Genomic DNA, 27,758 nt, shown 5'->3' with positions numbered 1-27,758 from the left:
TATAAGAAGGGCATTTTACTGGTCATGGTTAATCATCATTTCCAGCTTTAAGCTAATATTCTCTTGCTTTTTAATCACTTGAACTCTGGTTCATCACCATGAGACTTGCTCAAGTTCTAACTCTTTTATTGTTCATTAGATTATCTCTGGTTCATGGAGCCAGTAGCAACGCCAAGGTAAGGAGAAAAATCTGATGGGAACTTAGATGATTTGTTTTAGGTGCCTAATCTGACAGTGTTCCATTGCATTTTTTGTTTGATTTGCAGCATTATATTGTATACATGGGGGAACATTCTCATCCCAACTCGGAATCTGTTATCAGAGCTAATCATGAAATGCTTGCTTCAGTTACTGGAAGGCATGCACTAAGCTAATTACTTACTGTTTCAGAAATTATTGGTTTGTTTAGCTTGTTAGTTCTCAGTAATGAAGATACAAACCATTTAATTTATTCACAGATACTGTGACAAATCATTGTTAATGAAGTTTTGGTATGTAATTTTCAGTTTGGAAGTAGCAAAGGAAGCTGCACTTCACCATTACAGTAAAAGCTTTAGAGGCTTCTCAGCCATGCTCACACCAGAACAAACTAAAAGAGTTGCAGGTGTTGTTTTGCAAAACTCTAATATGCTCATTCTGATAAATCAAATAACACTAAAGTGTGAAACATAAAGCTGAAAAATTATAGTTATTGACCATGTTTACATATATAAGAAAAGAGTTTTACCATGCAGTCCATAGCCGTAATAAATTCTCACCAATTGCACTTGCGTTGCAGAGAGCGATGGGGTTGTTTCTGTGTTCGAAAGCGGTACAAGTAAGATCCATACAACACGTACATGGAATTTTCTAGGAATAGATTCCATTCAACAATATAAGCAGCTTCAAATGGACTCATCCTCCAATGTTATTGTTGGTGTCATTGATAGTGGTAATGATTTGCAGGCATCTGCTTGTTTTGTTGATTCTTGAAAGTTCGATTCATAGCTCCTACTCATTAAACTTTATTCTTCAGGAATTTGGCCTGAGTCAGAGAGCTTTAGTGATCAAGGATTCGGTCCTGTGCCTGACAAGTTCAAGGGAGAATGTGTAACTGGAGAACAGTTTGCATTGTCTAACTGCAATAGGTAACGATGATTCACATCAACGAAGCTTAATGTATTATACGAAAGAAAACAGTACGGAATAACTGTGATTCCAATGATACATGGCCTTGAATTTTTCAGGAAAATTATAGGTGCAAGGTACTATTTCAAAGGGTTTGAAGCAGAATATGGGTCTCTTGAGTCACAAGGAGGCACTTTCTTCCGGTCAGCTCGAGACAGTGATGGTCATGGAACCCACACTGCATCAACCATTGCTGGATCAGTTGTAGCAAATGTCAGCTTACTTGGCATGGCTGGGGGCACTGCAAGAGGTGGTGCTCCCAGTGCCAGGCTTGCAATCTATAAAGCTTGTTGGTTTGGCCTTTGTAGTGATGCTGATGTTCTCTTGGCAATGGACGATGCTATTAGTGATGGTGTCCATATCCTCTCTCTTTCCCTCGGTCCTGATCCACCGCAATCTATATACTTTGAAGATGCTATCTCCATTGGATCTTTCCATGCTTTCCAAAAAGGAATTCTTGTTTCCTGCTCAGCTGGAAATTCATTTTTTCCAGGCACTGCAAGTAATGTTGCTCCTTGGATCCTCACAGTTGCTGCAAGTTCTGTGGACAGGATCTTCATCTCTAACATATATCTTGGCAATTCAAGAATTTTGAAGGTAAATTCTGTAAAAAATTTTGCACTCAGGACCCTCTCCCAACAAGAAAAAAAAAAAGAGCCTGAAAGGAACACAAAAACTGAAGTAAAAAAGAATCTGGAACCTGCATATAAGGTTGATATTTTACCAGGATATTTTTATGCTCTCAGGGTTTCTCTTTAAACCCTCTGAAAATGGAAACCTCATATGGTTTGATAGCTGGTAGCGCAGCAGCTGCCAAAGGAGTTCCACCATCCAATGCTAGGTATGCCTAAAACTTCAACTCTGCAGCATTACATATATGAAACATGTTCATGATCATCATATGCCTCATAATTGCATTTCAATATCGATTAATGCATATAATCACACAAATTATACCAAATATTCTTTCCCTCTTGGTTCATTTCTATATTTTCCCCATAAGGAATTTTATAAGAATGCATGCCATGTGATTGCTTTATAACCAAGATACCTGGAAAACAATCCTCTGGTTAACTCAGAAACCGTAGGTAGACATAGGTTAGAAGATCGACATTCTACATCCCGATACTATGAAGCAAATGGTCTAGAGATCAAAGCTTGGAACAAGGCCTAGGATTAAGCATAATGACAAATGGCTTCTCAAAATTCACTTGATGCGTTTTCTACTATGTTCTAGCTTTTGCAAGAACAATACTCTAGATGCTACTTTAATCAAGGGGAAGATTGTGGTGTGCACAATTGAGACATTAACTGATAACCGAAGAGAGAAAAGCATATTTATCAGACAAGGTGGCGGAGTTGGTATGATACTTATTGATCCATTGGCAAAAGACATCGGTTTCCAGTTTGTGCTCCCAGGTACTGTAATTGGTCAAGAAGAAGCAGCACTGCTACAAAAATATATGGAAACTGAAAAGTGAGTACTTTGAGAATTAAACACACACTGCATTACTATTTCAGAATTGAACGGTACTAACTACTTACATTGTTACAGGAATCCAGTAGCCAAAATCTACCCAACAATAACGGTTCTAGACACTAAACCGGCACCAGCAGTGGCTGGATTTTCTTCCATGGGACCAAACATTATAACTCCAGAGATCCTTAAAGTAACTTCTACAACATTCTCAAAACTTTTCTGCTCATGCCTTATTGTGACATTATCTTTGCTATTTCAAACAATTTTAATGAGGAAACTATAATCCATAAGATTGAACTGCATGGTGTAAATTTCTTGCAGCCGGATATAACAGGACCTGGACTGAACATTCTGGCAGCATGGTCTCCAGTAGCAATTGAAGCCACTGCTGAACGTTCTGTCAATTATAACATTGTCTCTGGAACTTCAATGTCTTGTCCTCATATATCTGCGGTTTCTGCAATTATAAAATCTATCAAACCTTCATGGAGTCCAGCAGCCATAAAGTCTGCAATAATGACAACAGGTTAACAATTTTCTTCAATGAATAGTATCAGTATACTTGGTTGATGCTTCAAATATAGCCTTTTTTATTGGTCTTGTTTTACATCTAAAACTTCATTTGTTGCTGCTACAGCTACTGTCCTTGATAACACCAAACACCTGATTGGAAGACAACCTTTTGGCAATGAGACTACGCCTTTTGACTATGGATCTGGACACATAAACCCAACAGCAGCACTTGAACCTGGTCTAATTTATGACCTTGATTCAACTGATATCATCAATTTCCTTTGCAGTATAGGTGGAAACCCTGCACAACTGAAAAACCTCACTGGCCAACTAACTTACTGCCAAAATCCTCCTATACCATCCTATAATTTAAACTATCCTTCAATTGGTGTGTCCAACATGAATGGAAGTTTATCTGTTTATCGAACAGTTACATATTATGGAAAAGACCCGACGGTTTATTATGCATATGTAGACCATCCAGTTGGTGTTAAAGTTAAGGTTACACCTTCAAAACTTTGCTTTACAAAGACTGGAGAGAAGATGAGCTTCAAGGTTGATTTCATCCCCTACATGAACAGTAGTGGAAGCTTTGTCTTTGGGGCTTTGACATGGAGCAATGGCATTCACAAAGTTAGAAGTCCTATTGGTCTCAATGTGCTCTCTGTTTAGGGACAAACTATTTACTGCATCATTGAATTTGAGTTCATGTAAGTTCAATTTTCTCATGGACTGTCCTGTTCAAAGCCTTTATGTGTAGCCAACGATTACCAATTACTATCTTATTATCAATACTTTTGATCAGTTTCAAGTTTCTATCTAGGAAATTGCTTGATATTCAAGTTTACCACCATCATCCTTAAGAAATTGCTTGGAAGGTGCATTATCCTATTGCTTCATTTGGATTCGGATTAATCTTCTTATTTCCGGTTTAATAAGTGCATATATTTAATGTGATTGATCAAACTCATCATTTACACTATAAAATAAAATATCATAGAACATAACAAATAAAAATATACTAATATGACGAAAATATTCTAACATTCTAAACGAAATCTCAAACTTCAATATACAGTATAATTACGTTTTATAACATTTACTTGATAAAAATAATTTGAGATTTCGTTTAAAATGTTAGAATAAATATAATTAATAAGGATAAATAGATATAACACTAAATATATTTAATAAGGATAAATTATCTTTTGAAATAACTATAAAAAATATATAAGCATGAAATGATTTTTAATGTTGCCAAACATTTAAACCGTAATGTTTTAGGAATAAAACGTGGAATAAAATGTCTAATATATTCCTATACTAGTTTTTTTTTTCGTGCTGTATAAATTTTTTATTTCAATATTATTTATGTTTTTTTATTTTAATCGGAATTTTCTTATCTCTCTGTATAAATAGATGATACTGATATAACTATTAACACAAGTTATATATAAGTCAAATATGGTTATTCTATCAGAAAAGAGTGATAATTTATTTTCTTAGAATAAATTTTATTTTCTAAGAATTACAATTCTACCAGTTTCTATTGAGAGAAAATTACTTTCCTACTGAAAGTAATAAATCGTTTCTAGTTTTGTGCTTGGTTCGTGATTGTTCGAGTCCACACTCGAAGTAATTTGTGATATGAGAATAGAGGAGAAGGTTATTCGATTGGAAACCAAGAACCCTAGCATTCGTCTCACAAAAAGCACAAGTATTTTCTAAGAAAAAGTTTATTATTACAGATATCACAAACCGACTCGATTTTCAAAATTTTAATTTTCCATTGTGATAGAAAATCATTTTCTAAACCGATTTTTTCCAACACATATATCCAAATTTTTACCTTGAACCCATTTATCATCCCACAACCTAATATGTTCCCCACTCAACACTTGCCACTGAATATTTTCCTTAAAAAAATCCCTACCTTCGATTATACTTGACCATGCCCAAAAGGCCCTTCCCCTTTCTTAGCCTCAAAGAAAGAACAATTAGGAAAATGAATCCCCTTCAAAACTTTCACCCAAAAATCATTTTCATTATTAAGAACCTTTCAACTTTGCTTAGCCAACGAAGCCTTATTGAAAATGTGGTGATCCTTAAAACCCATTCCACCCTCTTATTTCATTTTTGTCAAATTAAACCAGCTCATCAAATGGATTTTTCTAGTCTTCGTTCCCTGCTCCCATTAGAAATTTGCTAAAGCTGAATTAATCTCATCACATACATTCTTTGTAATACAAAAACACTGCATAAAATACACAGGTATATCAGTTGCAACAACCTTAATAAGAACTTCTTTAATTAACTAAAGGATAGCTAACACCAGGAATGCTAGGGTGCAGGAACACTCGGGTGCTATAGCCAATAGTCCCCTCACTCGACTTCGACTACTCTTGCTTATATCGAAACATCTTCTCTTCTCTTCTTTTAAACCCTTTTTTTGGTCGGTCCCTTCTTCTCTTCTTTTTTTAACCTCCCCCTTCAGTCGATAGCTATAACACGATTGATTGAGTCCGATATGCTACTTAAAATATCATAAGTGATCAAATGAACCACCTAAAGGAATGTTATTCTCCTTGTGTGTACTCATGGTAGCTGATAACACCTTAATGAGCAATGCTTGTAAGGAAAACTATTAGAGGCTAAGTGACAAGATGACACTGGTTGGAATATAATTGTGAGGCCCAAACCAGTTGGGGTAGACAAATTGAATGAATGGTAATTGTAAATCAATTAAAACTACCTGCTTATAGTCCGTGTTTCGCTATTGGCAAACCACCAACAAGACACAAGCCATACTCGATCGACACCAGCTCCATATGATAAACCATATGGTAAGGGAATCGATTTAGCCTTTAAAGCTTTTTTCGAATTTTTCATACCATATACGGGTGATGAGGCAGAGGGAGAGGCGACCCTTGCCCCTAGGGGCTACTTTACTTATTATCTATTTATATTTTAGAAGACTTTATTTTTCATTCAATAGCCCATCTCCTATAAGAGAAGGAGGTTTTTTCACCCCTACAGCAATAGGCCTTATTTAAGAGTACCCTTTCCCCAACCTCCAATCGTCTTAGAAGAGAAGACTAAGCTCAAATGAATTGCAGTCTGTTCCGACCCTTCATTAGTGACTTTGATCAGAAAAGGGAATAGGGTAATAAATAGAGCCTTGACTCAGAATTAGACCTTCTGTAGACGGAACTTCAGACTTCTGGATAAGCTTGAGAAAGCTTAGCCTAAAGGTTCCTAATAGCCTAGCCAGACTCATCAGATAGAGAATCCCATCCTCAGTGAAGCCATTAAGCAAGCCCAAGTCCGTGCAAGAAGGCTTGCCGAATTTATCAAAATTCAAAGCCTATCAAAGACTTTCCTACATGAACGGATTTGAGTCCATCCTTATGATATTAAACAAAATCCTATTCTACAAAGAATGGAAAAGTAAGGGATTTAAGTCTACTCAGAGATTTCATATCTCTCCCACGTGTGATTCATCCTAACAACTATAGATTAGGTTTTTCTACTTAATTAAGTTGGTTATGCAAATTTTTTTAATTTGTTCACATAGGCAACATGATTGGAGGGCATATTTGTTACTTCTCAAGATAGTTAGTTCACCACATAAGCATGTTAATACTACAACGTAAAAAACTATTAAGTCATCCAATTCATGCCGCATTGCGAGATTACTTTACCACTTTATAAATGGAGGCTCGATAAGTGTTTTCACTTCATCAAATTCAAATCAAATAAATTGAGTACTACTATGGATGCTGCAAACAAGCTTTCTACAATTGCTGTTGAAATAGGGCAACTGCAAAATGAAATTCAATAGCATCGTAGATTGCTAAAATTCTTTTTAAGAAGTGTTAGAACAATAGATCTTTGGCCATAGATAGCCTATAAATCTCTACTTACGGGTTCATCTTATTGATTTACTAGAGAACTTCTTTCAGTTCTTCCTTTTCTTCCCCCGACCTCGACCCCTATTATTTTGAGGTCATATATAGTATTCAGAGTTTGCCTTGATTTGGTACCACTCTTGAGGCTTGCACTGAAAAAATGCTTTACATCTAGATGTCCAGTCAACTGTTGCGCCTCAATGTATTTCAAAGAGAATCAGCTAGCTTTGGGTTCGAGTGGCATTTCACCCTTAATAACAGATCTATTGTTCTAACACTTCTCAAAAGGAAGTTTAGCAATCTATGGTGTTTTTGAATTTCATTTTGCAGTTGCCTCATTTCGATAGCAATTTTAGAAATCTTGTTTGCAGCATCCATAATAGTACTCAATTTCTTTGATTTGAATTTGATGAAGTGAAGACACTTATTGTAACGACCCAGATTCTAGTAGTGGTGAAAAAAGTGGTTTCGGAACCCATTCTCTAATGGTCAAGTCCGTAAATATTACTTATTAAAATTTACAAGGTTATTACAGTATTATATTGAATTCTGGTTTATTAAATTTGGTTATTTAGAAAGTTAGTCAAGGTACAAGTGTATCGGTTCAAAACTAAGTGGTTTTGGAAAATGAGGTATTGAGACCTCGTTTCTGTAAACTGAGCTCATAAATATTTTTATTAAATATTTATAGAGCTTTTTTATAGGTTAATTGAATTTTGGAATGGAGATTTTAGTATTTGGATAACTAATTGAGGTATAATGACTAAATCGTAAAAATAAAAAAATTAATTTTTATTAATTTTTATTAGCTAAACGAGTCAAATAGTATTATGGAAGGGATTTAAATGACAATCATGCCATATTCTATTATAGTCGATGGTTATAACATGGTTTTAAGTGGAAATATGTTAATTATAATATTTAATTAATACTAAAATAAGATAAAAACATAAAAGAAAAACAAATAAATCATCATCTTTTCTCATTTTCTTCTACCAACCGAATTCATCATGAATGAACTAAGGAAACATTCAGTCATCTTCTTCTCCTTGCATGGTAATTAATTCTAAGCTCATTTTTTTTTGTAAATTTTATGTTTCTGCGATCGTTGTAGCTTAATCTAGCTAACCCAAGTATTAAATCGTAAAAATGTTAAAGTTTTTAAAATATTGTCATTGATGATTTTTTAATGTTTTTGTTGTTAAATAGTTTGTTTATAAGCTTAGATTTGATTATGAACTAATTTGTAAAGTGAAATTTGTTAAAATTTAAGTATGGGGACTAAAGTGTAAATAATTCAAAATTGGCATGAAATTTCTATAATTATTGATAATAGAGGGCTTTATATGAATGAGTTTGAAATGGGTTTAAAAATCGAAGCTTAAATGTGAAAGTTATGCTAGTTTTGATTTTAGGGACTAAATTGAATAAAATGTAAAAGTTTTAAAAAATTTGTAAAATGAAATTAATAGGTCTTATGCATGTATTTGAGTATTTTAAAATATTTGAATTGATAAATTGAATTTAATTACCATATAGATCAAGGATTGAACCAATTGGAGCTTAATTGCAGAAAAAGGAAAAAATTACGAAATAGTCATTGGTGTTGTATTTGTTGTTGGGTTGGTTAGGTAAGTTCATAAGGGATTTAATTTATTAATCAACGATATGTTTGTATTGTTTTGTTTTGCTTTATAGTTGAATTGTTATTATCTAATGTTTTAGGCATAAAAAAAATTAAATCGAAAAATATGAAATATCTATACATGGAATAGATATAGACTAGGTAGCAATTGATTAATGGTATGAAGTAAATACTATAGAATTGAATGGATTATAAAAGGGTGAATGTTATATAATACAGGTTAGATTTGTACAAAATGAATTAGTATAATTTGGGTACCATAGTGAGGTACATTGGTTTAGTTGAATGGAAATTAGTGGATCTTGAGCTTGATTATGAAATTGATATGTATATAATGATATTACATAGTTTAAAAGTATATGCATAGCTTGGAATTTGTGGTTTATAACTTCACAAATTAACTCATTTAAATTTCTATATACTTTCCTTACTTAACATGATCAGAGGTAAAAGTAAGTTGAAAATAATTAATGGAATCAAGTTGTTGTGAAATGTTGATTCTAGTGATGAAAGACTAAACTGTGTGGATTGAAAATTGTTATGTTATGAGATGACTTGTTTAATTGAGTTATGATTTTGGTTATTGGGATATAATTGAAAATTCTATGAATTCGTTACTTAATGAATGTACAAGTAATGCTTTTGTTTACCTGTTAAGGCACTGGATGCCAATTAAATTGATGAGTGCTAGGCGCAATTAGGTTACTTCGATTTATCTGATGAGGCACTAGGTGCCAGTTGTATCAATGAGCATCAAGAGTAAATTCTTCATTTTGAAAGATTGGTATAAAATTGGGGTATGGTATGTCATTACGGTATAATTAATACATTTGGTATAATGTTATGTTTTAATAAAACCTTGAAAGTTCTCTTAAAATCTTCTCATATTGATATTGGTTATAGCGATGTATTTGTGTGGATTACTCAACGTTCAATTGTTTTCTTTCACAGGTTACATTAAGTATATGATCCTGTATATCGACTTCAACATCCAGTGGCAATCCCAGACTCAAGACTTTGCGATAATTTTGGTTTGGTCATGGCATATATCTAGGAGAGTTTTATGGTTGAATATGTTATGTATTGGATGAATTTAACAATTTGAATGTTATGTGAATATGTATATAATTATACGTTGGTAATGATCTTGGTATTAGGTAATCCTTATTGATGGTATAGGTATGTATGTTATAATGCTTATGTGGTGATAAGGTAATATGTTATAAACATGCTAGCAAATGAATGGCATGTGTATGCTAAGTTTGAATGGATTAGGTAAGGTTTGTGCATGTTTAAATGGTTGAAAGGAAGTGTTATTATAAGGTGATTAAAATGGTCAATGATGTTTGCTATATTAATTGTTTTGAGGTGCCTTTGATGGCATATTGGATATGTTTGAATAAAATGTTATGTTTGGACTTGAATTGTTGAATTGAGGTGCCAGACGTGGCATATTGGATAGGCACTTAGATTGATATTTTTGGTATAATATTGATGCTTTTGAACTGGTTGAAACTTGGTATAAAATTTTTCTTGTGGTATAAGTGATTTAAGGTTAGAATGCTTGTTTTGGAATATATCTATAGGTAGACATGACCTGGAACACGGTCATGTGCCACATACGCGCATATGGCATGGTCGTCTGATCTACACGTTTAAGGCGATTTTAGTGCACACAGCCACAGTCTGTTACACAACCCAATGACACGACCGTGTGATACCCAAACTGCCTCAACCTTTCACACCGTCATGGTAAACGATTATTTGACCCTTATTTGTAAAATTTTCTTATCTTTTTGTTCTTGTTGCGATTTGATCCCTAGTTGATACCGAGTTGGTTTTAAGCTTTTGTAAGCTCGATATAAACCCGAAATTGATTGGATTGCATGTTGTACTTGATACTATATGAACAAAGTAATGTTGAACTTATATTTGGACTATAAAATGTAATCAAATGTTTCGTATTTACTTGTAACACCTTATAGCTCAGGTTCGATGACCGGACTGGGTATGGGGTGTTACACTTATCAAGCCTCCATTTATAGAGAGGTAAAGTAATCTCGTAATACGACAAGAATTGGATGACTTAATAGTTTTCTACAGTTTAGTACTAATATCCTATGTGGTGAACTAAAACGAATTGGATGACTTAATAATACACCTTTTCTAGACTTCCTACAATTAATTAGTGTCTCAAACCATTTTACAGAGGTTTAAACATGCAAGAAATCACTCAGGGACTAAATCAATTTGCAAAATAGAGAAAAAGAAAACTACAAAATAGGACCACATGGCCATGTAGGAAGGTTCAAACCGTGTGACAAGGCTACATGGTCATATGGTTGAGGGACACGGCCATGTGGTTGAGAGACATGGTCGTGTGGGTTGACTGTATAACTCTTTGTGTCTGTGTGACAAAATTTCACAATAAAGAGCAGGGGAGACATGACCGTGTCTTAGACCATGTGTAAACGTCCCAGGCTGTGTGCAATAAACAAAATCTCCAACAGTGGTCACACAACCATGTGGCCAGTCTGTGTGACTCACTTCAGGCCTTGTGACTCGAAAATTACCCTAGTTTTTGAAACGACACACGGTAGTGTGGACTGCCCGTGTGGTCTAAAACCCACACCAAATTTTGTTGCAAATCACGAAAATTAGCCTAAAAACACCCATAGTCACTAGTGTTTAAGAAATAAACTTAAAACGCGATTCCAAGCACCAAAAATTGACTGATTTGCCTTTACCCTACCGATCTGAAAACTCAATTTTCACAAGCATACTAAACCTATAAGAATTTTGGTCTAATCCATACAATAGAATCAAAGAAACGATTAAAAACTCAAGAAAGCAACACTTACACTAAACCCGTTTCATATCCTTGTTAAGCGAAAATAAAGAAAAGTAATCAAGATTCTAAAGAAATGACAAAGGCGAAAATTTAGCCGCAAAAGAAAAACAACACAAGATTTTCTCGAATGTACGCATATACCAACAACGAACAAAAGAAAAACTAAGGAATCAAATAAGATCTTCAAAGAAAAATGGTGGAAAACAGAAAGTATAGTGGAAAAAGGATCAAAAATCTGAAAATTGGGAAAAAGAAAATGAAATTGACATGAGAAGAAGTGGTAAAACATGAGAGGAAAATGTGGACACTTTCTTTTTCAAAAAATAAAAATAAAAAAAAGATAAAATTTAAGAAAACCTTAACCTATCAGATTGTTTTTTAAAAGTTGAAACCAAAAATAAAATAATTTCCACTTAGTGCACCCAAGGATTCGAACATAATACCTAAGGAAAAACTCACTCATTACCATTGAATCAGCAGGCTCATTCTATCTCCAGAACACAAGGTTAAACTTAAACATCTAACTGTGACCTCTGACTAAACTTGCAAACCTTAATCCTTCTAACTCCAATTTCTTGGTGTGACAATTAATCACCCTTGTATTCATTACAAACTCTTTATTATCATTTAAAATCTCACCTCACCAACAAATCTTCATTTCTTCACCCTCTAAATGTTGTAGAAAATTCGGTTGAAAATGATTTTCTTGTGCAGTGAAAAATTAAAATTTTGAAAACCAACCCAGTTTGTGATATTTATAGCAATAAACCTTAACCAAATTTGTACCTGTCTTTTCGGCTTAGCGGAAGTTCATTGTTCTTGGTTTTCAACCAAATGGTCTTCTTCTCTATTCTCATAACACGAACTGCTTCAAGTGTAGGATCGAACCAAATGAATCGAAACACAGAACTAGAAAAATTTTTCTCTCATTTTAGGGTGAAAACGAAAATTTTCTCTTATTAATAGAAACTAGTAGAATTGTATTCTGAAAAAAATATATGTAATAGTTGAGAATAAATTCTCTATATTTTTTGGTAGAATAAAAATCACTCAAAGTTGTGTTAATAGCTCTACCGGTACCATCTATTTATTGGAAGAGAAGGTAAAACCCTTGTTAAGTTGTAGTAGTTTATTTCAAAAAGAAAAAAAAAGTCCTACTTAGAATAAGACTAAGGTGGACGACACACCCTAGTATTCCTACTAGGGTTGCGCCCCCTTCATGTCCATAAAGGGTTTTTAGACCTCTCTCACATCGGGTCCAATTACGATTAATTCCTAGGCCTTTTTTACCAGTACCCTATAATGTGATCCAACCCGATTCAGTTTTTCAATTTCCCTAAATAAACTTTAAATTTATATATAAAATGAATTTGTCATACCTATTTTATCCCCAATAAACTTTTGATGATTTTACCCATGGTAAAATTTTAATGATTAAAAGAATTGAAAGTTCAGTTGCAAGAGTTGACAGATAAAGGTTTCGCGCGACCGAGTTTCTCCCACTGGGGTGAGCCTGTGTTATTTGTGAAAAAGAAAGATGGAACTATGAGAATGTGCATCTATTATAGACAGCTCAATAAGGTGACCATAAAGAATAAATATACGTTGTCACGGATTGATGATTTGTTTGATTAGCTAAAAGGGGCTACAGTGTTTTCGAAGATAGATTTGAGATCTGGCTACTATCAGTTGTGAGTTAAAGCTCTGATGTGCCAAAAACTGCCTTCTGAACGAGGTACAGACATTATGAGTTTCTGGTTATGCCTTTTGGACTTACTAATGCACCTACTGTTTTTATGGATTTGATGAATCGGATCTTCAAATAGTATTTGGATCGGTTTGTGATTGTATTCATTGATGATATATTGATCTACTCCCATGATGAAACCGAACATGTTGAGTATTTGAGACTTGTGTTACAGACTTTGCGAGAAAAATAGTTGTATGTGAAGTTTAGTAAATGTGAGTTCTGGTTACATGAAGTTAGCTTTCTGGGACATGTTGTTTCAGCATCAGGTATTCGGGTTGATCCGAGTAAAATTTCAGCTATACTTGATTGGAAATCTCCTAAGAATGTTTCTGAAGTCTAAAGTTTTCTGGGACTTGCTGGTTATTATAGATGATTCGTGAAAGGGTTCTCGATGATTGCAACCTTGATGACCAAGCTACTACAAAAAGATGTTAAGTTCGAGTGGTCAGAAAAGTGCCAGAAAAGTTTTGATCAGTTGAAAGCCCTTTTAACCGAAGCTCCAGTACTAGTTCAACTAGAATTGGGTAAAGAATTTGTTATTTATAGTGATACATCTTTAAATGGTTTGGGCTGTGTTTTGATGCAGGAAGGCAGAGTTATAGCTTATGCCTCGAGACAGTTGAAGCCACATGAAAGAAACTATCTGACATACGACTTAGAATTGGCAGCTATTGTGTTTGCATTAAAGATATGGTGCCACTACCTGTTGGGTGAGAAATGTCATGTCTATTCTGATCACAAAAGTCTGAAATACTTGATGGCTCAGAAAGATCTGAATTTGAGACAACGCAGATGGTTAGAATTGTTAAAAGACTATGAGCTTATGATTGATTATCACCCGGGAAAGGCTAACGTTGTTGCCGATACTTTAAGTTGAAAATCACTGTTTGCTTTGCGTGCAATGAATACGCATATGGCTATGTCTGATGATGGTTCGATAATAGCTGAATTGAAAGCAAGACCATTATTTGTTCAACAAATTTATGATGCCCAGAAAGTTGATAATGAGTTGATAGCAAAACGAGCTTAATGTGATTTAACTGTTGATTCAGAGTTTCAAGTCAATGCTGATGACTGTTTGAGATTTTGAAACTGAATATGTGTCCTGAGGAATTCAGAGTTGATTCAGATGATTTTGAACGAAGCTCACAGCAGTCGGTTATCTGTTCACCCAGGTAGTACGAAAATATATAATGATCTGAAATAGCTTTATTAGTGGCATGGTATGAAACGAGACATTTCTGACTTTGTTTCGAAATGTTTAATCTGTCAACAAGTAAAAGCCGAGCATCAGGTACCTTCTAGATTGCTTTAGCCGATTATGATACCAGAATGGAAATGGGACAGAGTTACTATGGATTTTGTATCTGATTTACCATTAACATCGAGCAAGAAAGATGCAATCTGGGTTATTATTGATAGATTGACTAAATCGGCTCATTTTGTTCCGATACATACAAATTACTCGCTTGATAAGCTAGCGGTTTGTATCGGATCTATACCCTATTTCTATTGTTTCGAATAGAGATCCGAGGATTACATCGCGGTTTTGGAAGGAACTGCAATATGCATTGGGTATGAAATTGCATTTCAGCATCGCTTTCCACCCGCAAACAGATGGTCAGTCTGAGCGAATCATTCAGATATTTGAGGATATGTTGAGATGTTGCATTCTCGAGTTTGAAGGTACGTGGGAATGATATCTACCTCTGATTGAATTTGCGTATAATAACAATTTCCAATCGAGTATCAAAATGGCACCTTACGAGGCTTTGAACAGTCGTAAATGTCGTACACCATTGTATTGGACTGAGCTTAGTGAAAATAAGATACACGGGGTTGATTTGATCAGAGAAACTGAACAGAAAGTGAAAGTAATCCGTGAAAGTCTGAAAGCAGCATCGGATCGTCAGAAATCTTATGCGGACTTGAAACGAAAAGATATAGAGTTTCAGATTGGGGATAAAGTATTTTTAAAAGTCTCACCGTGGAAGAAAATACTCAGATTCGGTCGTAAAGGCAAATTGAGTCCAAGATTTATTGGGCCGTATGAGGTTATAGAGCGGATTGGGCCAGTTGCGTATAGACTGTTGTTGCCACCTGAGCTAGAAAAAATCCACAATGTATTCCATGTTTCGATGCTTTGTAGATATCGATATGATCCTTTACATGTGATTAGTCCGTCTGAGATTAAGATTAAGCCCGATATGACATATAAGGAAGAACCGATTCGTATTCTGGCTCGTGAGATTAAAGAGTTGCGAAATAATAAAATTTCGTTGGTTAAAGTACTGTGGCATAAACACAGAGTTGAGGAAGCAACGTGGGAACTAGAAGATGCAATGAGAGAATGTAATCCGAACCTATTCACTGGTAAGATTTTCGGGGACAAAAATCTCTAAGGGGGAAGAGTTGGAACAACCCGATTTAAACCCTAATCGGAAAGGTGGTTTCGAGACCACGAATCTGAGTCAAAAAAATATTTAAAAAATATTTTCTGTGTTTATTTTGTGTGAATTATATCTGTTAAATTTTCTTGATTTAATTTTGTCGTTTAGGTATCCGATTAAGTAAAAAGACTTAATCGCGTAAAAGGGAAATTTGGTGGTTATTTCTAAAAGGGAACTAAGTGCTAATGGCTTTCTAAATTGGAGTCTTTAAGTTGTAAATAGCCCATTTGTATATTAGTTGGACAGTAATAGGTTTATGTTATAAAGATTTTATAATAAATCATTAAGGTTATAATTGTAAATTAAACTTTAAGTTATAATAAACTATAATATATATCATAAAACATAAAATAAGCCAAAATATGTGTTTATTTCTATGTTTTTTTTTGAAACAAAAGAAAAGAAAAACAAGCTAGGGATTCGACATTTATTCAAGCTCAATCAAGGTTCGTTTTTGTTCGGTTTTTGATAATTTTTACATTTTTGATATCGTTGCTTCGAGTATTATCCGGCCCATGCTTAATTTTTTTATTTTGATGAATATTTTGAGTTATGCCATTGATGAGAGCTTGTGATTTTTTTTGTTTAATGCTGAAATATGAAAGATATGTTTTAGATTAACATGTTTTGTATTGGAGTTTTTGATGATTTTGAGTAATTAGGACTAAATTGCAAAAATAATAAATTGAGGGACTAAAATATGAAATAAATGAAATATATGGACTATTATAAGTATAAGGAAGATTTGGCCTAACTATGTTGTTGTGAGATTTTGTGTATTTTGTGTTTTATGCAATAGGGACTAAATCGTTAAAAATGTGAAATATTAGGGGTAAAAGTGTAATTTGCCCATTTGTGTGTTTTTGGATGAATTTGATTGAATATTTGATTTAATAAGTTTAATTTATATTAATTTAGATCAAGAAAAGAGAAAATCGGATTTGGATCAGGGGAAGACCAAAATAGTAAAATAATCGATTAATACTGTTCGTCGATATCCGAGGTAAGTCTTTAAGAAATTAAACATCGTTAATTTTGAATGTAACTTAGTTTAATATGCTGATTTAGAATTCATAGATTTATAGTAAATTTAGCCGAATATGATTAAGCTTGGAAATAATGTATTTAAGTTTAATTCGACTGAGTTATAACATTTGAAAGTCCATATAAACTATATGGAATATGTGGAATTTTTTATATATGAATTGTTTATGAGATAACTTTATAATAGTGATATTCAGGCTTTGAGCCTAGCAAGCCTTGTGCTAGTGAATTAAATCGTGCTTATGCCTAGCAGGCTTATTGTCGGTGTATAAAATCAGACTTTGAGTCTAGCAGGCCTTGTGCCAGTGTGAGATACAGGCTTAGGCCTAGCAGGCTTCATGTCGGTGAATTATTATAAGTTTATGCCTAAAAGACTTTATGCTGATGTGGTAATTGAATATGTTTAACGAGCTAAATGATTAGGTATGAGTTAGCTTGTTGTTTACTTGAGATAAGGTAAATAAGTAACTTGATATTTGTTACTAATTATGTGTGATACAAATGAAGATTTCGTGTGAATTTAGTATGTGTATTCGGCCTTGTAAATAAATGGTATGAATATTGTAGAATTGATTCTTGGATATGTGCATATATGTGATCATGTATATTCGACCATATAAGTGGTATATGTACATGATGTTATATTATGGTTCTTGAGTTTATATAAATACGTATGTGTATGTTTGATTATATTAAGACATTTTGGCTTTGAAAGATGAATAATATTAGGTCAAATTGATTAAGTGAGCATTCGACCAAGGTAGATTTTGTGTATGAAAATGTGTTATTTATCTCATTTTTAAGTTTGAGGTTAAGCTTGATAATGATAATGAAATTTGGATTAGTTTCAAATGACTTGATTATATCATTAGGATGTTTATTTGCTAATGACTTACTATGCTATTATAGCTTACTTTGTGTTTTCATTTTCATTTTGTTTTATAGATTTTGGATTCAAGTTACAAGCTCGGGGATCATCAGCAAAGTCTATCACACTATCAACCGTCTTCGGTATTTTATAAGTTACATTTTGGAACTATGGCATGTATAGGCTAGAATGCGTTTTGGAATGTTGTATTTTGGTTTATGTATAAAGGCCATGCGAAAATGGCTTAATCTCTAAGATCGAGTATGTTTTGGTTAAATAATGGTTTGAGTCTATTTTAGTTATTATGCCTTATACCTTGGATGATTAGAACTTGTGATGTGTGTTTGCATATTGAGATTGGTTGATAAATGAAATGGTCATAATACATGTATAAATATGTTTGCTCAACTTGGACGTGGTTTATATTAGGAAAAGTTATATAAGAAATTTAGGTTATTATGTTAGGTTAACGTGCTATAAATGAGTTGGTAATAAATATATTGTAATGACCGAATATGATAGGAGATATATTATATGTTTCTTTTAAATATGGTTCATGGAATTTGTGTCTTGAATATTCATATGTATCCATACTTGATGATTAAATTATCTTTGAAAAGTATATTTTATATCATGTTTTGGTATTAAAATGTATTCGACTATATTTTCATATGACTAGAACCCATTTTGGTATATGTGTATTATTTAATATGTTTGTTTTTGGAGAATGATATACAAATTTTGGTTAGCATTGAAGTGAAATGATTATGAAATGAATTGTATCGGGTTATAAGTTAAGCATTAGATCTCTATATAAATATTTTTGAATTGAGTAATTGTATCGAACTGTGTTAGGTCTGGTAATACCTTATAACCCCAATCCGACGACAGATACGGGTAAGGGGTGTTACATCCCTTCTTATATTGTCATCACCCTTCTCTACACAAAACATCAATTTTTCCTCCAAAATATTTGTTTCCACCCTATTCACCTTATTATTAATACCACCCCTCTCTCCTCACACTCATCACCTCTCTTTGAATTCTCAGCCTCCTCATTTCCCATTATTACTATAAATCCCTTACCACTCTCTCACTAACCCACTTGAATCTTCCATTCCCACCTTCCTTGAAAGAACAATTTCTATTAATGTGCCTTAACCTCCCACAATAATAGTGTAACACCCCTCACCCTTATCCGATGTCGTGATAGGGTTCAAGGCGTTACCGGGTTTCACATTCACAAACATATTAAATCAGGTCATCTAGTTTCACTCAAATTTAAAACATTTCAAACACGTATGTCTCGTCCCTTAAATAGACCTTCGAGGCCTAAAATATACCTAGGGGTAGTTCAGGACAAAACCGGGGACATTCAATAAACTTTGGGTACCTTGGAAAATTTCCTTTATTTTGAAGTGTCACACACCCGTGTGGGTGGGGCCTTGTGATCATACACACCCGTGAGGCTTGGGACACGCTCATGCCTTCAGCCCGTATGCAACACTGACTTTAACCTTATCATACAATTAGGGGCACACGGCCAAGACCTACACCCGTGTACGACACTGACATAAACTTTTAGGTGCAGGGGACGCATGGCCATACCACACACCCATGGGAGTGGCCTGTGTGTCACACACGACCTAGACACACGCCTGTGTGCCCGACCATGTGGACCCTAATAGGCTATTTTCTAAGCCTTTGGTCACCCTTTTCAACACTTATACTTAATGATTATCAAATGCAAAGCAAAACATGATTATATTCTTATAAATGTTCTTGGAAAAACTTATTGCATAGAAACCTCATATCATTGTGTTCACTTAAGCCAGGTTATTTCCCATCTTGTATTTATGGGTTTCAATGTCACTTTAACACATTAAAGATTGGCTCGTTCTTGTGACTCATTGCCAATTGGAAACAAACCATTATATATGAATATAAACATGCATGGAAATTTTGTAGGTCATAGCCTACTTCAAAATAAGCCAATTCCTATGGCCATATACAAAAATAAAAGAAAAGAAGATAGATACATCTTTACATGCCTTTACTTGGAAAATCAATTGACACATATAACAAAATACTCAAGAGTCCTATACATGCAATTAAACAAAATAGAAATGTCTTTATACCAAAGCTTGTCTAGTTGATAATGTGCTGACTCTCCAACTGTCTTCCAATCCTTACAAGTCCTCGAGCTCTGTAAAACAGGGGAAAAGAGAGGGGTAAGCATTTACATGCTTAGTAAGCTTGAATAACCGGAAAGTAAACTTACCAAGTAATTAGCATACATCCATAATAGATAATGAAACCAACAAGTATGAAATGGTTCCTTATCACATGCACTCAATCAATAAATTAGTCACATAACAAAGCACCATGTAATTTATCCTAAATGAACTCATCATCTATCGTTTCATTTATACATCCTTCTCATGTTAATTCCGTTGAGTTTCTAGGAAATCTCAATGGAATATCCATTAACCGTTAATTCATAAGGATAATCATTTCAAATGTGCACTCTTGTGAACCTCGCATTTTATGGCGGGACTACCAGTCCAGGCTAAATCCCCTATTTACAAAACTCAAAAGGTGATGTTGGGATTGCCAGTCCAGGCTAAATCCTTTTATAACAACAAACATCTTTATTGAGCTCGGATCTGAATTACCAGTCCAGGCTAAATTCAGACCCTAATTGGATTATCCGTCCAGGCTAAATCCATAATGCACATGTATTCTTCGAGAGGCTCGATCATCCAAAAGAACACCTGTCCGGGCTGGATCCTTTTTATAATTGAGATCAACGGATTACCTGTCCAGGCTAAATCCTTTCTGCAACACATGCAGGATCTCCATTCACTTGTAAATCATGGTTTATCCATCGAATTCCCTTTTTAAACCTAAACCGAGGCATTTTTCAACATATCATTATCAAAGATGCATTTCATGAAATTTTCATATCATCAATAAATGAAAACATCATTCATTCACAAATCATATAATTAGGCATATTAGGAGTTTACTTTAAGTTATCCGAACTTACCTGGTATTCGTTTCAGTGTCGTGTTTCAGTTATTCCGAAACCTTTCGTTTTCCTCGATCGACCTCCGGAATTTATTCCTCGAGGATATAACAACAGAATTACATCATTAATACTCTACATTATACTCTTCAAGTCTAAATTCCACCCCCAGTCTAAATGACCGTTGTGCCCCTAACCTTTCACTTTTTTACGATTTAGTCCCTAGGCTCGTATAATGAAACACAAGGAATTTCTATCTTACCCAAGCCTAGCCGAACACTTTTTTTCTTCTTATGGCAGCCCAAATTTTCCATTATTTTCACATTTCTACCACAAATTTAACAACTTTTGCAAAAAGGTCCCTTTAGGGGTTTTTCATGAAAATCACCTAGGAAAAGATGTTTAACACACATCCAACTTTCATATTCCTCCATAAACCATCAAAATAAAAGTAACTCATCCATGGGTAAATTTTTAAACATAAACCCTAGCATGAAATATGGGTAGAAATGGAGAGAGCAAGTTATCGGGATCTCAAAAATGCAAAGAACATTAAAAATGAGGCTTGGGAGTACTTACTAATAAGCTTGAAAGCTTGAAAACCTGAGCTATGGAGGGCTTGAGAATTTTGGCTGGTACAAAGGAGAAGATGGCTGATTTTTGGTTATTTTTCCTATTTTATTTCATTAAAATGCCAAATGACCAAAATGCCCTTAAGCCCTTTCTTTAAAATTTCATCCATGCAAGCCCATTTTTGTCCAAAAACGTAGAAATTGGGAAAATTTCTCTCCAAGGCCTTCTAATTTATAATCTAAAGTAATTTCATACAAATTGCCCCTAGAATCCAATTTTTGCAATTTATTCAATTTAGTCCCTAATTTCCAATTGGACACCTTACTCAAAGAATTTCTTCATGAAATTTTAACACATGCATATTCTCATACTCTAAACGTCATAATAATCATAAAATAAATATTTGATGTCAAATTTGTGGTCCCGAAACCACTATTCCGACTAGGCCCTGTTTTGGGATGTTACATTTCCACCCCTTAGGGACTTTCGTCCTCAAAGTCTTACCGGAAACAGGTTTGGATATTGGCTTCTCATGGTTTCTTCTGGCTCCCATGTAGCCTCTTCTACACCATGTCGATGCCATAAAACTTTTACTAAAGCCACATTTTTATTCCTCAGCTGTTTAATCTCACGGGCCCAAATCTTAACTGGTTCCTCTCCACAGGTCATGTCTGGTCGAATTTCAATCTCTGCCGGCTAAATCACATGAGAGGGGTCTTATCGATATCGCCTTAACATAGATACATGGAACACATTGTGAATCTTTTCCAGTTCAGGTGGCAATGCCAAACGATAGGCTAATGGTCCAACTTTTTCAGTGATTTTGTACGGTCCGATAAACCATGGACTCAGTTTGCTTTTCTGACCAAATCTTAACATTTTCTTCCATGAAGATACTTTCAAGAATACTTTATCTCCAATTTGGAACTCAATTTCCTTTCTTTTCAGGTCAGCATACGACTTTTTCCTATTCGATGTCGCTTTTAAACAGTCTCGTATCACTTTAACTTTCTCCTCAGTTTCCTTAATCAGATCAACTCTATGAATCTGACTTTCCTTGAGTTCTGTCTAGTACAATGGAGTTCAGCACTTCTTGCCATATAAGGCTTCCTAAGGTGCCATCTTCAAACTTGTTTGAAAAACTGTTGTTATAGAAAAACTCTACCAACGCCAAGTATTTTTCCCAGCTGCCTTGAAATTCGAGGATGCAACATTGCAACATATCCTCAAGGATTTGAATCATTCGTTCAGGCTGACCATCAGTCTACGGGTGAAAAGTTGTACTAAAGCTCAACTTCGTACCCAAGGCTTCTTGTAATTTCTTCCAAAATCTTGAAGTGAGCCTCGGGTCTCTGTCTGAAATAATCGACAGTGGTACCACATGTAATCTCACGATCTCAGAAATGTATAAGTCGGCCAACTTATCAAGAGGGTAATCTGTCCTGATCGGAATAAAATGAGCCGACTTCGTCAACTTGTCCACTACAACCCATATGGCATCTTTCTTTTTCAGAGTTAATGGTAATCCTTTCACGAAATCCATAGTAACTCTGTCCCACTTCCATTCGGGGACTATCACAGGCTGTAACAAACCTGAAAGTACTTGATGTTCAGCTTTAATTTGCTGACATACCAGCCATTTTGATACAAATTCAGAAATATCTCTTTTCATACAGTTCCACCAGTACATTTTCTTCAAATCGTTGTACATCTTGGTACTTCCCAGGTGAATTGAAAAATGACTATTATGTGCTTCTTGCAAGAATTTCTGTATAAGTTCATTGTCTTGGGGTACACAAACCCTATCTCTAAACATCAAACATCCATCAGAACCAATCCGAAAATCTGATTCAATATCTGGCTCACATTGAGTCCTTTTAGCTTGCAAGTCTTCATCATTAGTTTGAGCATTATAGATTTCTTGAAAAAATGTCGGCCTAGCCTCTAGCTCTGCCAAGACTGAACCATTATCAAACAATGCCAATTGAGCATCCACGACCCTCAATGTAAACAAGGATTTTCTGCTTAACGCGTCGGCGACCATATTCCCCTTTCCCGGATGATAGTCAATGATCAGATCATAATCCTTAATTAATTATAACCATCTCCGTTGTCTTAAATTTAATTTTTTTGAGTCATTAACTACTTCAAACTCTTGTGGTCTATGAATATACGGCAAGTCTCACCATATAAATAATGCCTCTAAATTTTTAAAGCAAAAACGATGGCGGCAGGTTCTAGGTCGTGTGTCGGATAGTTCTTCTCGTGCGGTTTCAACTACCGTAAAGCATAGGCTAATATTTTGTCATCTTGCATAAGTATACAACCCAATCCATTTTAGGATGCATCATTGTAGACCACAAACTCTTTTCCCGACTCAGGCAATACCAAAACAGGAGCTTCAGTCAGCAGTGTCTTTAACTTCTCAAAACTTTGCTAACACTTTTTCGTCCATTCAAATTTAACATATTTCTGTAGCAATCTCGTCATCGGAGTTGCTATCATGGAGAATCCTTTCACAAACCTTCGATAGTAACCGGCTAAGCTTAAAAAGCTTCAAACCTCGGTTACATTTTTAGGTGGTTTCCACTCGACGATAGCAGAGATTTTACTTGGATCAACTCGGATGCCTTCACCTGAAACAATATGACCCAAAAATCCGACTTCTTGGAGCCAAAATTCACTCTTGCTAAATTTAGCATACAGTTACTTTTCCCACAAGGTCTGCAGCACAGTTCTCAAGTGCTTTACATGTTCTGTCCCATCTTTGGAATAAATCAGGATGTCATCAATGAACACAATGACAACCTTATCCAAGTATGGCTGAAAGATCCTAGTCATTAGGTCCATAAATACAGTCGGTGCATTCATTAACCCAAATGGCATGACGAGAAATTCATAATGACCGTACCTCATTCTGAAAGCTGTTTTAGGTACATTCGATTCTTTAACTCGCAGTTGATAATAGCCAGACCTCAAGTCTATCTTAGAGAACACGGTGGCTCCTTTCAACTGGTCGAACAAATCATTGATCCTTGGAAAATGATACTTATTTTTTATAGTTACCTTGTTATGTTAGCGGTAATCTATACATAACTTCATCGAGCCATCTTTCTTCTTTACAAACAGTACGGGGGCACCCCAAGGTGAAAAACTTGGCCTTGCAAAACCTTTATCCATCAGCTCTTGCAACGGGGCTTTTAACTCTTTCAGGTCGGTTGGCACCATTCTGTATGGAGTAATTGAAATGGGAGTTGTTCTTAGCACCAATTTAATACCAACTCTATCTCCCTTTCAGAAGGTAATCTGGTTAATTCTTCTAGGTACTCACATACTATCGGCACAGACTCAATCTTCAACTCTGTCTCCTTAGTGTTCAATACAAATGCAAGATAGGCTTCATACCCTTTTCTCATATATCTCTAAGCAACCACTGCCGTGATTACAACTGGTAGCGTACCCAATTCTCTTGAATCAACCTGTAGAATCTCACCATCTGGGTATTTCAATTTAATATACTTGCTACCACAATTTACAATTACATCATGCAGGGCTAACCAATCCATACTAAGTATTACATCAAATTCATCAAATGGTAACAACATAAGGTTAGCCGAAAAATAATGACCCTGAATCGTCAAAGAACAATTCTTACAGACTTTATCAACCATGACTAATTTGCCTAGTGGGTTCGGCACTCTAATAATAAATTCTGTAGGTTCAATGGGTATATTCATACTAGGTATCAATCTAATGCAAATATATGAATACGTCGACCCCGAGTCAATTAAGGCAATAACACATGTACTGAAAAGAGAAAAAATACCTGTGATGATGTCAGGAGCAGAGGCTTCTTCTCGAGTGCATATCGCATACGTTCTTGCCAGGGCTCGAGCCTCTGGTTTTGCAGCATCTTTAGCCGCAACTCGATTTCCACTAGCACTTCCGGGATATCTTGGAGGTCTACCCCGTGAAATAGGAGTACTCGACTTCGGGGCTACTTCTGCTTCTTTTTTGACTCGTTCTAGACAGTCTCTAAGAAAATGGTTAAGAGAACCACATCTGAAACATGCACCACTCTTCATTCGGCACTCTCTAAAGTGAAATTTGTTGTTACTCTTACACTTTGGCTTTTGATTATCTACACTCCCTACACTAGTCACCATCGGGGAGGAATACTTCTGGCTTCGTTGTTTAGAGCCTTTTGCTCTACCAGAATATCCTACCAATGAAGTGGAGCGTTCATTTTGGCTCATTGATTTCTTTGTAGGAAACGAGAGTATTTTACCGCTAGACCTCTTGCTTGCAACTTGAGCCTCTCTCTTAGCTTACTTTCTTTCATTATTAAGCTCCTCGGCCCTTTTGGCCCGATCAGCCAATGCGACAAACTCCCGTATTTCAAGTATCCCAATCAACAATTTGATTTCCTCATTCAAATCTTCCTCAAAGTGTTTACACATTTCCAATTCAGTTTGGACCCACTCAGTTGCGTACTGACTTAGCGTTACTAACTCTCTTTTGTATTCTGCTATAGTTTTATTCCCCTACTTGAGTTCTAGGAACTCCTTTCGCTTCGAGTCTAAAAACCTTTGGCTAATGTATTTCTTCCTAAACTCTGCTTGGAAGAAATCCCAAGTGATATTTTCCTTTGGCACTACCGATGATAGAGTCTTCCACCAGTGGTATGCAGTATCCTTCAGGAGGGACACGACACACTTTAAACACTCCTCGGTTGTGCACGACAATTCATCTAACACTCGCATAGTATTCTTGAGCCAGAACTCGGCTCTTTCAGCATCGTCCTCGGTTTTAGCTCTAAATTCCTCAGCCCCATCCTTTCTAAGCTTATCTACAGGGGCCTTACCAATTCTTACCGGTGCTATACCTCGTGGCAAATCCTCATCAAGTTGGTTAGAGGGCGGGGGAAGTCGTGGTATGTTGGGGCGATTCTTTAAGTAATCCCCAAATCATTCGTCCATCGTATCAAAGAAGGCAGCTCGAGCCTCTTCTCGGCCTTTCAACATAAGCCTTCTACTACTACTAGATACATCTCATTGTACAGAAGCTGGAGTATGGCTCATGGCTCCCTCAGACTCATCTTATGCTTGATTGGAAGACATTTACTATATTCAAAACAATTTAAATAGTTAGGAGATGTCACACTATCAATACTCAAAAAATGGCATGTATAGCAAGCCTCAATACTCTCTATGGTAGTCCCAGAACCAACTAAACCGTAGCTCTGATACCACTAAACGTAACACCCCTCACCTTTATCTGACGTCGGGATAGGGTTTAAGGTGTTATTGGGTTTTCACATTCACAAACATATTAAATCAGGTCACTGAGTTTCACTCAAATTTAAAACTTTTCAAACATGTACGTCTCGTCCCTTAAACAGGCCTTCGAGGCCTAAAACATACCTAGGGGTAGTTCGGGACAAAACCGGAGACATTCGATAAACTTCGGGTACCTTGGAAAATTTCTTTTACTCTGAAGTGTCACGCCCGTGTGGGTGGGGCTGTGTGATCACACATGCCCGTGTGGGTGGGGCTGTGTGATCACACATGCCCGTGTGGCTTGGGACACGCCCATGGCCTCAGCCCGTGTACAACACTGACTTTAACCTTATCATACAATTAGGGGCACATGGCCAAGACACACGCTCGTGTGGCCTGCCCATGTACGACACTGACTTAAACTTTTAGGTGTAGGGGATGCACGACCATACCACACACCCATAGGAGTGGCCCGTGTGTCACACACGCCCGTGTGCCTAACCGTATAGACCCTAATAGGCTATTTTCCAAGCCTTTGGTCACCCTTTTCAACACTTATACTTAACGATTATCAAATGCAAAGCAAAACATGATTATATTCTTATAAATGTTCTTGGCAAAACTTATTGCATAAAAACCTCATATCATTGGTTTCACACAGGCCAGGTTATTTCCCATCTTGTATTTATGGGTTTCCATGTCACTTTAACACATTAAAGATTCGCTCGTTCTTATGACTCATTGCCAATTGGAAACAAACCATCATATATAAATATAACCATGTATGGAAATTTTGTAGGTCATAACCTACTTCAAAATAAGCCAATTCCTACGGCTATATACAATAAAATAAAATAAAATAAAAAGATAGATACATCTTTACATGCCTTTATTTGGAAAATCAATTGACATATAAAACAAAATACTCAAGAGTCCTATACATGCAATTGAACAAAATAGAAATGTCTTTATACCAAAGCTGGTCTAGTTGATAGTGTGCTGACTCTCCAACTGTCTTCTAATCCTTACAAGTCTTCGAGCTCTGTAAAATAGGGGAAAGGAGAGGGGTAAGCATTTACATGCTTAGTAAGATCGAATAACCGGAAAGTAAACTTACCAAGTAATTAGCATACATCCATAATAGATAATGAAACCAACAAGTATGAAATGGTTCCCTATCACATGCACTCAATCAATGAGTT

General features: G+C 35.4%; 1 protein-coding gene and 1 long non-coding RNA gene across 2 annotated transcripts; both read left to right on the top strand.

Annotated features, from left to right (window-relative positions):
- Positions 1 to 98: 98 nt before the first annotated feature.
- LOC107890054 (subtilisin-like serine-protease S) lies at positions 99 to 4,121 on the top strand. Its single transcript, XM_041076188.1, has 11 exons — positions 99 to 176; positions 267 to 358; positions 507 to 604; positions 779 to 945; positions 988 to 1,127; positions 1,227 to 1,764; positions 1,914 to 2,008; positions 2,405 to 2,644; positions 2,723 to 2,837; positions 2,969 to 3,173; positions 3,285 to 4,121. The coding sequence occupies exons 1-11, from the start codon at positions 99 to 101 to the stop codon at positions 3,830 to 3,832; spliced, it is 2,316 nt and encodes a 771-aa protein (XP_040932122.1). The 3' UTR covers positions 3,833 to 4,121.
- Positions 4,122 to 6,856: 2,735 nt separating this feature from the next.
- Positions 6,857 to 10,002, top strand: LOC121206133 (uncharacterized). The gene is made up of 2 exons (XR_005901113.1): positions 6,857 to 8,124; positions 9,665 to 10,002. It is a non-coding gene; the product is annotated as an uncharacterized lncRNA (long non-coding RNA).
- Positions 10,003 to 27,758: the final 17,756 nt, after the last annotated feature.

This window comes from Gossypium hirsutum, chromosome A09 (assembly GCF_007990345.1).
Source record: "Gossypium hirsutum isolate 1008001.06 chromosome A09, Gossypium_hirsutum_v2.1, whole genome shotgun sequence".
Taxonomy (NCBI): Eukaryota; Viridiplantae; Streptophyta; class Magnoliopsida; order Malvales; family Malvaceae; genus Gossypium; species Gossypium hirsutum.
This window is presented reverse-complemented; position numbering and strand designations above follow the sequence as displayed.

Coding starts and splice junctions, on each gene's coding strand:
- LOC107890054 (XM_041076188.1), top strand. CDS start 99: ATGAGACTTGCTCAAGTTCTAACTCTTTTATTGTTCATTAGATTATCT. Junction 2,009..2,404: donor GTTCCACCATCCAATGCTAG/GTATGCCTAAAA, acceptor ACTATGTTCTAG/CTTTTGCAAGAACAATACTC. Junction 3,174..3,284: donor GTCTGCAATAATGACAACAG/GTTAACAATTTT, acceptor TTGCTGCTACAG/CTACTGTCCTTGATAACACC.